General features: G+C 46.5%; 1 protein-coding gene across 3 annotated transcripts in view; it reads left to right on the top strand.

The window, feature by feature from the left end:
• The window catches only part of cep152 (centrosomal protein 152), a 228,502-nt gene that overhangs the window by 175,651 nt on the left and 39,292 nt on the right, over window positions 1-13,559 (top strand). For all 3 annotated transcript variants that reach the window (XM_073032844.1, XM_073032843.1, XM_073032845.1), the window contains one exon: window positions 6,860-7,507. In XM_073032844.1, coding sequence (XP_072888945.1) covers window positions 6,860-7,507 — 648 coding nt within the window. The remainder of the gene's footprint in view (window positions 1-6,859; window positions 7,508-13,559) is intronic.

The following is a 13,559-nucleotide window of genomic DNA, read 5'->3' as shown; positions in this document are numbered from 1 at the left end:
GCAGCATATACCAGCCCGTACTATACTGACACAATCTTCACCAAGATCCCCCTCAGTAATGAATATTAAAGTGAAGTATTAATCGCAAACTTTGACTAACTCCTCAGAGTATAGGCACACGCTTCCTCTTTTATCCTCAGTCTAGTCAACCTCCTGTTCTTTATGTCAGTGCAGAATTCCTTGGTATTTTCTTTAATTCTACTTGCCAAGTTCTTCTCATGCCCCTTATAGCTCACCTAAGTCCATTCTCCTTCTTGTCAACCTTATACTTTAGCTTTCAAGAGCTCTGTCTGATCTTCACTCTCCAATCCTTAAGTGTGCTTCTTTCTTCCTCTTGACTAGATGTTCCATGTCTCTTGTCAACCATGGTTCCTTCACCTTACCATCTATTCTCAGCTTCAGTGGAACTAACCTATCCAGAACTGCATGTAGATGTTCCCTAAACTCCTCATTTCTGTTGTGCATTTCCTTGAGTACATCAGTTCCTAATGTACACTTCTAATTTCCTGCCTCATAGCATCATAATTTGCCCCTTCCTATTAGAATATTTTCCCATACTGTCTGCTCCTATCAGGGAGCTATGGTCACTGTGGTCTGAAATGTTCATACTACACTGATCTTTATTCATGGGAGACCTGGTCTTAAAAATTTGATAATTTTTTTTTAAGAAGTAGCCAAGAAGATAAATTGGGATGGGGTGGTGGATGTGGTCTATATGGATTTCAGTAAGGCCATTAACCTTTATTCAGTAATCAAGTTATGAGTTAAGGGTGAAAGGTGAAATGTTTAAGGGAAACGAGGGAAAACTTTTTCACTGAAAGGTTGGTGAGAGTGTGGAACAAGCTGTCAATGCAAGTAGTGGATCTAATTTAGATTCAACGTTTAAGGGAAGTAGATACATGGGTGGAAAGGGTATGGAGGGCTATGATTGATGGACCCTAATGCATTTTAAATGGTTTGGCACTAGATGAGCCAAAGGGCCTGTTTGTGTGCTGTAGCTTACTATGACTTATGACTAATCCTGGTCAGTAGTTTTATTGTATGCAGCATATTGCTCTGTTCCTTTGAATCTTACTTCCAATGATTTCAGTGGAATGGAGTTTCAGGGGTGGTGTAATTTGTACTGTAACCATTCTTTTAGTGTGTTCAGTTGGAATACAGTAATGTGTTGTGTTAAGGTCAGGACCAGGAAAATTGGGTGGCAAGCTGTAAGCATAGATTTTTGCAAATCCAAAATAATGGCCACACACACCTTTACTTGGTCAATTTGAAGAGATCTGCCAAATGGAATTGTTATTCATTCCTTTTTATAGAATTTTTGAAATAATACTCTGGCAAAAAGTGTTCTGCAAGTCTGGGTTCTAGATCTCTTTTTGCAGTACAAATCACCTACACTCAGTGAAACACAGCAGGCCAGGCAGCATCTATAGGAGAAGCACTGTCGACGTTTTGGGCCGAGACCCTTCATCAGGACTAATGTGCTTTTCCTATAGATGCTACCTGGCCTGCTGTGTTCCACCAGCATTTTGTGGGTGTTGCTTGAATTTCCAGCATCTGCAGATTTCCTCGTGTTTGCACCTACACTCAGTGGTCACTTTATTTGGTACGGAAGGTACTTAATAATGTGGCCACTGAGTGTATGTTCATGGTCTTCTGCTGCTGTAGCCCATCCACTTCAAGATTTGGTGTATTGTGTGTTCAGAAATCCTTTGACCCATGTGCTGAACCATTAGTCAGCTTAGTCCCATCAACCTGCACTCTGGACTGTGTGCCAATGTACACAAGGCTTTCAAGGTATTATGAATCTGTATTCCTGGATTCCTTTGATTTACCTCACTCCTCAGTGCCCCCTACCACTCACTGTGTAAGACCTATCCTGGATGGTCGTCCCAAAGTGCACCACCTCACACTTGACTGCATTAAATTCCTTCTGCTATTTTTCAGCCTATTTTATCAACTGGTTCAGATCCTGCAGGAAGCTTTAAGTCTCCCTTTATCTCCACTACATCTCCAATCTTTGAGTCATCTGCAAATTTGCTGAATCCACATTATCATCCAGATTGTTGGTAAAGAATAATGGACCCAGCACTGAATCCTGTGGCACTTCACTAGTCACAGGCCTCCAGTCAGAGTGGCAACCACCTACTATCACTTTGGCTTCTTCTGCAAAGTCAGTGTCCAATCCAATGTATTATTTCATCTTGAATGCCAAACAACTGAAGTTTCTTGACCTATCTCCCATATGGCTTTGCTAAAATCCATGTAGATAACATTCAGTGTCTTGTCTTTATCAATTTTCCAGGTAACTTCCTCAAAAACCTCTAGACACGACATACCACACACAAAGCCAAGTTGACTATCCATAGACCCATAGAACATTACAGCACAGAAACAGGCCTTTTGGCCCTTTTTGGCTGTGCCGAACCATTTTTCTGCCTAGTCCCACTGAGCTGCACCTGGCCTATATCCCTCAATACACCTCTCATCAATGTACCTGTCCAAGTTTTTCTTAAATGTTAAAAGTGAGTCTGTATTTACTACTTCATCTGGCAGCTCATTCCACACTCCCACCACTCTTTGTGTGAAGAAGCCCCCCCACCCATGTTCCCTTTAAACTTTTTCCCCTTCACCCTCAACCCATGTTCTCTGATATTTTTTCTCCCCTAGCCTCAGTGGAAAAAGCCTGTTTGCATTCACTCTATCTGTACCCATCATAATCTTATGTACCTCTAACAAATCTCCCCCCTCATTCTTCTATGCTCCAGGGAATGAAGTCCTAACCTATTCAACCTTTCTTTGTAACTCAGTTTCTCAAGTCCCGGCAACATCCTTGTAAACCTTCTCTGCACTTTTTCAACCTTATTAATATCCTTCCTGTAATTTGGTGACCAAAACTGCACACAATACTCCAAATTCGGCCTCACCAATGCCTTATACAACCTCACCATAACATTCCAACTCTTATACTCAATACTTTGATTTATAAAGGCCAATGTATCAAAAGCTCTTTTTACAAACCTATCTACCTGTGACGCCACTTTTAGTGAATTGTGTATCTGTATTCCCAGATCCCTCTGTTCTACTGCACTCCTCAGTGCCCTACCATTTACCTTGTAGGTTCTACCTTGGTTTTCCTTCCAAAGTGTAATACCTCACACTTGTCTATTAAACTCCATCTGCCATTTCTCACCCCATTTTTCCAGCTGGTCTAAATCCCTCTGCAAGCTTTGAAAACTGACCTCACTGTCCACTATACCTCCAATCTTTGTGTCATCAGTAATTTGCTGATCCAATTTACTACATTGTCATCCAGATCATTGATACAGAGGACAAATAACATTGGACCCAGCACTGATCCCTGTGACACATCACTAGTAACAGGTCTCCACTCAGAGAAGCAATCCTCCACTACCACTCTGGCTTCTCCCATTGAGCCAATGTCTAACCCAATTTACTACCTCACCATGTATACCTAGCAACTGAATCTTCCTAATTAACCTCCCATATGGGACCTTGTCAAAGGCCTTACTGAAGTCCATGTAGACAACATCCACTGCCTTCCCTTCATCCACTTTCCTGGTAACCTCCTCGAAAAACTCTAATAGATTTGTTAAACATGATCTACCAAGCACAATGCCATGTTGACTCTCCCTAATAAGACCCTGTCTATCCAAATACTTGTAGATCCTATCTCTTTAGTACTCCTTCCAATAATTTACCTACTACCGACATCAAACTTACCGGCCTATAATTTCCCAGATTACTTTTAGAGCCTTTTTTAAACAATGGAACAACATGAGCTATCCTCCAATCCTGCAATTCACCCGTAGATACTGACATTTTAAATATATCTGCCAGGGCCCCTGTAATTTCAACACTAGTCTCCTTCAGGTCTGAGGGAATACCCTGTCAGGTCCTGGGGATTCATCTGCTCTGATTTACCTCAAGATAACAAGCACCTCTTCCTCTTCAATCTGTATAGGTTCCATGACCTCACTACTTGTTTGCCTTATTTCCATTGACTAGTTTCCTTAGTAAATACAGACGCAAAAAACCTGTTTAAGATCTCCCCCATTTCTTTTGGTTCCATACATAGCCAACCACTCTGATCTTCAAGAGGACCAATTTTATCCCTTACTATCCTTTTGCTCTTAATATACCTGTAGAAGCTCTTTGTATTATCCTTCACTTCATTGATCCCTAATCAATCCTTGTCTAACCAAATATTTATATGTGTGGTCTTCCCAGAACATCTTCCAATAACTTTCACACTGCAGGTTCACTAACCTATAATTCCTAGCTTATCTTAGAGCCTTTCTTAAACAGCAGAGCAACATTTACTATTCTCCTAATTTAAACTTCTCTGCTAGAGCCCTTTCAATTTTTGCAGTAGCCTCCCCCAGGGTTCGAGGGAGCACATTGTCAGGCCCTAACACAGTCATACCACCTTATTCCTCACTTCTAACCATAAAGCCATCAGTTGCAGCCTCCCTGAACATGTGCCAGTCAGTGTGCTCAAAGCAGTCTTGAAAAGCCTGCTGGCCAGGGTTTCACCTGCTTCTGAACTGGTCTGGAGCGCCTGACAAGCAGTGTGTATGCTGGGATTAGCATAACAGAGATGTGGTCTGAATATCCAAGATGGGGGCAGAGCTCCACCAGGTACGTGTCGGGGATGTTTGTGTAAACAAGGTCCAACCCATCCTCCCCCCTTGTTGCAAAGTCCACATACTGATGGAATTTGGGAAGCACTGTCTTGAGGTTTGTGTGGTTAAAATCGCTGTCAACAATAAACAGTCCATTCTGCAGTTCGCTAATAGCCCCGTACAGTTCTCAGAGCGCCTCCTTAGCATTAGCGCTAAGACACCGACTATAAGGACTGTGGTGAATTCCCGTGGTAAATAGAATGGTCTGCATCTAACCGTCACAAACTCCAGTCCTGTTCCTCCTGAATCAAAATTTCGCTAATGGCTACAATGTCATGATTCCACGTGCTGATCCATTCCGTAAACTCATCTACCTTTGCTACAATATTCTTTGCATTGAAATGTATGCAGCTCAGAACAGAACATCAGTCCCACCATGCTCAACCTTTTAATTCCTGACTTTGTGTATTGGCTTAACAACATCCTGAAAGGACACACTTAAATGTTCAGCAACAGCCTCTTCTCCTCTGCCATCCAATTTCTGAATGAACATTGAACCCACAAACACTAATTCACTACTTTTTTATTTCTATTTTTTGCACTACTTATTTAATTTAACTATTAATATATATATATGTATATGATCTTCCTATTCCTGGCCTCACTAGCACATATCATGAGCAACAGTTCTTAGACAGTGGAACCCTTCTATTATTACATCTTTCCAGAATCTGTCTCCCTATCTGCTAATATCTCTAACCCTAATGTCTCTGTTACTAATGGGTGGTCTATAAACAACACCCGTTAGAGTTATTGACCCCTTCCTGCTCCTAACTTACACCCACAGAGACTCAGTAGAAAATCCCTCCATGACTTCCTCCTTTTCCACAGTCGTGACAATATCTCTGATCAGAAGTGCCACACCCCCCACCTCTTTTGCCTCCGTCCCTGTCCTTTCTGAAACATCTAAATCCTGGCACTCTTAAGTAACCATTCCTGTCCCTGAGCCATCCAAGTCTCTGTAATGGTCACAATATCATAGCTCCAAATACTGATCCATGCCCTTTAAGCTCATCTGCTTTGTTCATAATACTCCTTGCATTAAAATAGACACATCTCAGACCATCGGTGTGAGCGTGTCCCTTCTCTATCACCTGCCTGTCCTCCCTCTCACACTATCTACAAGCTTTCTCGATTTGTGAGCCAACCGCCCCTTCCCCCTTCTCTTCAGTTCGGTTTCCGCCCCCCAGCAATTTAGTTTAAACTCTCCCCAATAGTAAACCTCCCTGCCAGGATATTGGTCCCCCTCGGATTCAAGTACAACCTGTCCTTTCTGTACAGGTCACTCCTGCCCCAAAAGAGGTCCCAATGATCCAGAAATCTGAATCCCTGCCCCCTGCTCCAATCCATCAGTCACGCATTTATCTTCCACCTCACTCTATTCCTGTACTCACTGTCACGTGGCACAGGCAATAATCCTGAGATTACTACCTTTGAGATCCTGCTCAACTTCCTTCCTAACTCCCTGTAGTCTGTTTTCAGGACTTCTTCCCTTTTCCTACCAATATGTACCACGACCTCTAGCTCTTCACCTTCCCACTTCAGGATATTGTGGATGTAATCAGAAACATACCAGACTCTGGCACCTGGGAGGCAAACTACCATCCGTGTTTCTTTCCTGCGTCCACAGAATTGCCTGTCTGCCTCCCTAACTATAGAGCCCTCCACCACTGCTGCCATCCTCTTCCTTTCCCTACCCTTCTGAGCCACAGGGCCTGACTCTGTGCCAGAGGTGCTGCCACTGTTGCTTCCCCAGATAGGCCATCCCCCCGTCCCCCCCAATAGTACTCAAACGGGAGTACTTATTGATGATAGAAATGCAATCCACATGTGTTTGGACAGTATTTAAGTGAAACCCAAAGCCCATAATTTGCGAGACTTTGTACTGTGAGCTGAACAATGGAATTTTTGACCAGAATATGTTGAGTGGTCTTCTTTCACTGCCATGAATTTATCTGATATCATCAATTTAAAATCCACTAGAAAAACGTGTGACTGTTGAGATAGCATTCATGATGTGAAAGAAGGCAATGGGGAGGGAAAGAGCTTTGGATTATGTCATTATTATATAAATTACATTAATGGGTAGGAATGAAGAAATATTGTTTTATCATTAAGATAGATTTGTTGATTTGATTTTTACTTGTAATTTCCAGATCTCAATTGCATTGGAAGAAAATGAAGAGAAATGGAAACAATATGCTTTGAAAGAAATTGATGAAGCAGGATCTAGTTTTAAAATTGCTGAACTGCAGGAAAAAATAGACATTCTTGAACATAAATTAGAACGTCAGAAACAAGAAGCATCAGCAGCTGCTAAAACTGAACTAGCAAAAGTTCAGTCCCAGTGGAATAAGGAAAAACAAGAAGAGATAAACAGAATTTATGAATTAAATGAAAATGATTATCAAACCTTCTTGGATGAGCATAGAAATAAACTCAATGAAGTTCTTAAAGCAGCTAAAGAGGACTTTTTGAGGCAGAGGAGTGAGATTCTTGCACAAAAGGAGACAGAATTAAACCTACGCATCATCGAGAAACAAAAGGAATGGTCTGCCCGCCAAGAGGAACAGATTAGGCATGAAAAACAGCAGTATGAATCTGAGCTTGTTGCTGAAATTGAGCATTATCTGAGACAGATCTCAAAACATTTTATTATAAATTCAAACTCTGCATATTTCAGAATAGAAGAACATTGTAACCCTGTCAAACCCATCCATGCACAGATTGACAAAGTGAAGGACCGTCTCCAGAAAGTTTGTACAAAGCTAGTTGAGGACATCGTAGAGACTCTACACAAAGAGGTAGTGAAAAGTAACTTTATGTTGACAATTTGAATATTTAGAAAACATTACTCCACATTAAGTCCACATGGGCTGGTTTGAGTCGGTCCACAGTGAAAACCTCCTCTTTACCTCCAATGTCCAGAATGTATGTGGACCCGTTGTTGTTGATCACCTTGAACGGCCCCTCGTACGGCTGCCGTAACGGTGCCTGGTGTCTGCACCTTCGTACAAACACAAACTTACAGTCCTGCAGGTCTTTGGGTACTTGGGTCGGGGTCCGTCCGTGCTGTGAAGTTGGCACGGGGGCCAGGTTGCCGAGCCTTTCGCGTAGTCTGTCCAGGACTGCTGTGGGTTCTTCCTCTTGCCCCCTTGGGGCTGGTATGAACTCTCCTGGGACGGCCAGGGGTGCGCCGTACACCAACTCGGCCGACGAGGCGTGCAGATCCTCTTTGGGCGCAGTGCGAATTCCAAGCAGGACCCAAGGAAGCTCGTCCACCCAGTTAGGTCGTCTCAGGCGGGCCATGAGAGCCAACTTCAAGTGACGGTGGAAGCGTTCCACTAGTCCGTTTGACTGGTGGTAGGCAGTAGTGTGGTGTAGCTGCGTTCCCAACAGGCTGGCCACAGCCGACCACAGGCTGGAGGTGAACTGGGCACCTCTGTAGGAGGTTATGTGGGCCGGTACCCAGAAACGTGCTACCCAGGTTGCGATCACTGCTCGGGTGCAGAAATCGGCAGATGTGTTGGTGAGCCTCTGGCCACCTCGTGAACCGGTCTACCATAGCTAGGAGGTACCGCACTCCTCGGGACACTGGTAGGGGGCCCACGATATCCACATGAATGTGGTCGAACCTCCGGTGGGTGGGTTCGAACTGCTGCTGCGGGGCTTTAGTGTGCCGCTGCACCTTGGCTGTTTGGTACTGTGCGCACGTTCTGGCCCATTCACTGACCTGCTTGCGAAGTCCATGCCACGCGAACTTGCTGGAGACCAGCCGGATGGTTGTCCTGATAGATGGGTGTGCCAAACTGTGTATGGAGTCGAAAACTCACCGCCTCCAGGCTGCCGGGACGATGGGGCGAGGTTGGCCAGTAGCCACGTCGCACAGGAGGGTCCTATCACCTGGGTCTATGAGAAAGTCCTGCAGCTGCAAACCCGAGACTGCGGTCCTGTAGCTGGGCATCTCGTCGTCTGCCTGCTGTGCCTCCGCCAGTGCTGCATAGTCCACCCCCAGGGACAGGGCCTGTACAGCTGGTCTGGAGAGTGCGTCTGCCACGACGTTGTCCTTTCCCAAGACATGCTGAATGTCCGTTGTGTACTCGGAGATGTAGGACAGGTGTCGCTGCTGGCAAGCCGACCAGGGATCAGACACCTTCGTGAACGCGAAGGTCAATGGTTTGTGGTCCATGAACACGGTGAACGGCCTGCCTTCTAAGAAGTACTTGAAATGCCGGATTGCCAGATACAGTACCAACAGCTCCCGGTCGAAAGCACTGTACTTGAGTTCGGGTGGTCGTAGGTGCTTGCTGAAGAATGCCAGGGGTTGCCAGCGCCCCTCGATGAGCTGCTGCAGCACCCCACCGACTGCTGTGTCGGATGCGTCCACCGTGAGAGCGGTCGGAACGTCCGTTCTGGGGTGCACCAGCATCGCGGCATCTGTCAAGGCTTCCTTGGCTTTAACGAAAGCAGCCACAGCCTCCTAGTCCGAAGTAATGTCCTTGCCTTTACCCGACATCAGGGTGTACAAAGGGCGCATGATACGGGCTGCTGAGGGGAGGAAACGGTGGTAGAAGTTCACCATACCAACGAACTCCTGCAGGCCTTTGACCGTGTTGGGCCAGGCAAAGTGGCAGATCGCGTCTACCTTGGTGGGCAGAGGTGTTGCCCCATCTTTGGTAATCCTGTGGCCCAGGAAGTCGATTTGGCCAGGTTGATCGTGAGGCCGAAATCACTCAGGCGGGAGTAGAGCTGGTGGAGGTGGGACAGATGCTCCTGGCGACTACTGCTGGCTATAAGGATGTCGTCCAAATAGATGAACGCAAAGTCCAGGTCGCGTCCCACCGCATCCATTAGCCGCTGGAATGTCTGTGCGGCATTCTTCAGGCCGAACGGCATTCGGAGAAACTTGAACAGGTCGAACGGGGTGATGAGTGCTGTTTTGGGGATGTCTTCAGGGTGCACCGGGATTTGATGGCATCCCCGGACGAGGTCTACTTTGGAAAATATTCTTGCCCCTTGCAGGTTTGCTGCAAAGTCCTGTATGTGCGGCACGGAGTTGTAGCCTTGTTCAGTCTGCGGTAGTCACCGCATGGTCTCCAACCCCCGGCTGCTTCGGGCACCATGTGCAGGGGGGAGGCCCATGGGCTGTCGGACCTCCGTACGATCCCCAATTCCTCCATCCTCTTAAGCGCCTCCTTCGCCAGGAGGAGCTTTTCCGGGGGGAGCCTTTGTGCGCAGGCGTGGAGGGGTGGTCCCTGGGTCGGGATGTGGTACTGTACCCCGTGTCTGGGCATGGCTGCTGTGAACTGCGGTGCCAGAATCGATGGAAAGTCTGCCAGGATTCTGGTGAATTCGTTGTCCGACAGCATGATGGAGTCTAGGTGTGGGGCCGGCAACTTGGCTTCACCCAGGGAGAACGTCTGGAAAGTCTCGGCATGTACCAGTCTTTTCCCTTGCAAGTCGACCAGTAGGCTGTGAGCTCGCAAGAAGTCTGCCCCCAGGAGGGGTTGGGCCACGGCGGCCAGTGTGAAGTCCCACGTGAACCAGCTGGCGCCGAACTGCAGCTGCACTGTGCGGGTGCCATAGGTCCGTATCGTGCTGCTGTTTGCGGCCCTCAGGGTGGGTCCTGGCTTCCTGTTGCGGGTGTTGTACCCTGTCGGTGGCAAGATGCTGATTTCCGCTCCGGCATTGACCAAGAAGCGGCAAAGTTTGTCCCAAACATACAAGAGGCTGTCCTGGTGGCCAGCCACCATAGCCATTAGTGGCGGCTGGCCCTGGCCCCTGCAGGGCGGGCGACAACGGCGGGCTTCTGTGCCCTACCACTGGTGGTAGAAACACCACTGTTCATTGTCCTCCTCACTCCTGCCTCTGTGTTGTGTGCGCCCCACAGCCGGGCCTGGTCTGGTCTGCTGTTGGGCGCGTGGCCTGGTAATCTGACCGATGGATGCCACGCTCTCCCTCTTGGCTTTCCACAGCACATCTGCCTGGGCCGCCACCTTCCGGGGTTGCTGAAATCTATGTTGGCCAGCAGCAGATGTATGTCCTCGGGCAGCTGCTCTAGGAACGCCTGCTCGAACATGAGGCAGGCCTTGTGTCCGTCAGCCAGGGCCAGCATCTCGTTCATCAATGCTGACGGCACCCTGTCTCCCAAACCGTCCAGGTGAAGCAGGCGGGCACCCCACTCATGCCGTGAGAGGCCAAAGGTCCCAATGAGCAGCGCTTTGAATGCTTCATATTTGCCTTCTTCTGGGGGCGACTGTATGAAATCCACAACCTGGGCAGCCAGGAATCAGAATCAGAAGATATCTGCCGAATCTGGAACTGGGCCTCTGCTTGGCTAAACCACATGCGTGGTCACAGTGTCCAGAAAGTCGACAGTTTCAGCGAAACTGCGTGAACAAGTGAAGAGTCGGTCATCTTTAGTGCAAATCCCGTTTGGACCTTCGGGGTCACCAATGTAGCGATGTACTACATACAGAGCTAGAGACGACACGCAGTCGGTAAGTGGTTTCGAGATTAGTTTATTCAAGCTTCGCGGCGCTGGCATTTAATCCCTAGCGCCCGCCCTCTCCGGGCGGAAATGACATCAGAGGTGCATTACCAAAGTCTCTCCCCGCGCGCTGGCTACTTGTGAGCCGGTTCGACTGCGCAGAAGGTGGGTCGCCACAATATGTGATTATATGATTTATATGTACAATGTCCGAAATACATCTTATGGAAATGTTTGACGATGAACTTCAATAAAAAAAATTAAATTACAGAAAGTGTCCACAGATGGGTGATTGATAAGTTTATGGCCTAAGGTAGAAGGAGATACGTTATACAGCTCTCGTTATATGCACATGCAGGTCACCTCTTTGAGTGATTATGCAGAACGTTTGAAGTTAATAACCTATCTCCTTCTACCTTAGGCCACGAACTTATCAGTCACCCCGATGAGTTATTAACTTAAAACTTTCTGCATAATCACTCCGAGTTGAACTGCATGTGCATGTAACAAGAGCTGTATAACTAATTGCCACAGCTATTTCCACACCAACTTCCCTCAAGGTCCTAGGGAATATCCTGTCAGGACCCGGAGGACTGGGAAGTTTTTAAGGAACAGAACTTAACTAAAAAGACAATACAGGGAGAAAAAATGAGGTACGAGCGCAAGCTAGCCAGGAATATAAAGGAAGATAGCAAAAGCTTTTTTAGGTATGTGAAGAGAAAGAAGATAGTTCAGAACAATGTTGGGCCCTTGAAGAATGAATTGGGTGAAATTGTTATGGGAAACAGAGAAATGGCAGAAGAATTTAATGAGTACTTTAGATCTGTTTTCACTAAGGAAGACACAAGCTATCTCCCAGATGTATGGATGGGCCAAGGACATAGGGTAACAGAGGAAATGAAACAGATTGACATTCGGAAGGAAACAGTGATGAGAAGACTGATGGGACTGAAGGCTGACAAATCCCCAGGTCCAGATGGTCTGCACCCTAGGGTACTAAAGGAGGTGGCCCCGGAAATTGCGGATGCATTGGTAATCATTTTCCAATGTTCCTTAGATTCAGGATCAGTTCCTGAGGATTGGAGAATGGCTAATGTTATCCCACTTTTTAAGAAAGGAGGGAGGGAGAAAACAGAGAACTATCGACCTGTCAGCCTGACATCGGTGGTGGGGAAGATATAGAGTCCATTATTAAGGATGAAATAGTGGCATATCTAGATAGCAGTGATAAGATTGGGCCGAGCCAGCATGGGTTTACCAAGGGTAAATCATGCTTGACTAATCTGTTGGAGTTTTTCGAGGATGTAACCAGGAAGTTAGACGGGGGAGATCCAGTGGATGTAGTGTACCTCAATTTTCAGAAGGCATTTGATAAGGTCCCACATAGAAGATTGGTGGTTAAAATCAAAGCTCAGGGCATCGGGGGGAAGGCATTGACATGGATAGAAAACTAGTTGGCAGATAGAAAGCAAAGGGTAACAGTGAATGGGTGTTTCTCGGAATGGCAGGTGGTGACTAGTGGGGTGCCACAGGGCTCGGTATTGGGACCACAGCTGTTTTCCATTTACATTAACGATTTGGATGAAGACATAGAAAATAACATCAGCAAATTTGCTGATGATACTAAGCTGGGTGGCAGTGTGACATGTGATGAGGATGTTAGGAGAATTCAGGGTGACTTGGATAGGCTGGGTGAGTGGGCAGATACTTGGCAGATGGCGTTTAATGTGAATAAGTGTGAGGTTATCCACTTTAGGAGTAAGAACAGGAAGGCAGATTATTATCTGAACGGTGTAGAGTTGGGTAAGGGAGTAATACAAAGAGATCTCGGAGTCCTTGTTCATCAGTCACTGAAGGTGAATGAGCAAGTGCAGCAGGCAGTGAAGAAGACTAATGGAATGTTGGCCTTTATTACAAAGGGAATTGAGTACAAGAGCAAGGAAATCCTCTTGCATTTGTACAGAGCCCTGGTGAGACCACACCTGGAGTATTGTGTACAGTTTTGGTCTCCAGGGTTAAGGAAGGACATCCTGGCTGTAGAGGAAGTGCAGCGTAGATTCACGAGGTTAATTCCTGGGATGTCTGGACTGTCTTACGCAGAGAGGTTAGAGAGACTGGGCTTGTACACGCTGGAATTAAGGAGATTGAGAGGGGATCTGATTGAAACATATAAGAGTATTAAGGGATTGGACAAGATAGAGGCAGGAAATATGTTCCAGATGCTGGGAGAGTCCAGTACCAGAGGGCATGGTTTGAGAATAAGGGGTAGGTCATTTAGGACAGAGTTAAGGAAAAACTTCTTCTCCCAGAGAGTTGTGGGGGTGTGGAATGCACTGCCTCTGAAGGTAGTGGAGGCCAATTCTCTG

Source organism: Hemitrygon akajei, chromosome 30 (assembly GCF_048418815.1).
Source record: "Hemitrygon akajei chromosome 30, sHemAka1.3, whole genome shotgun sequence".
Classification (NCBI taxonomy): domain Eukaryota; kingdom Metazoa; phylum Chordata; class Chondrichthyes; order Myliobatiformes; family Dasyatidae; genus Hemitrygon; species Hemitrygon akajei.
Note: the sequence above shows the minus strand (reverse complement) of the source record. Positions and strands in the feature narration are given on the sequence as shown.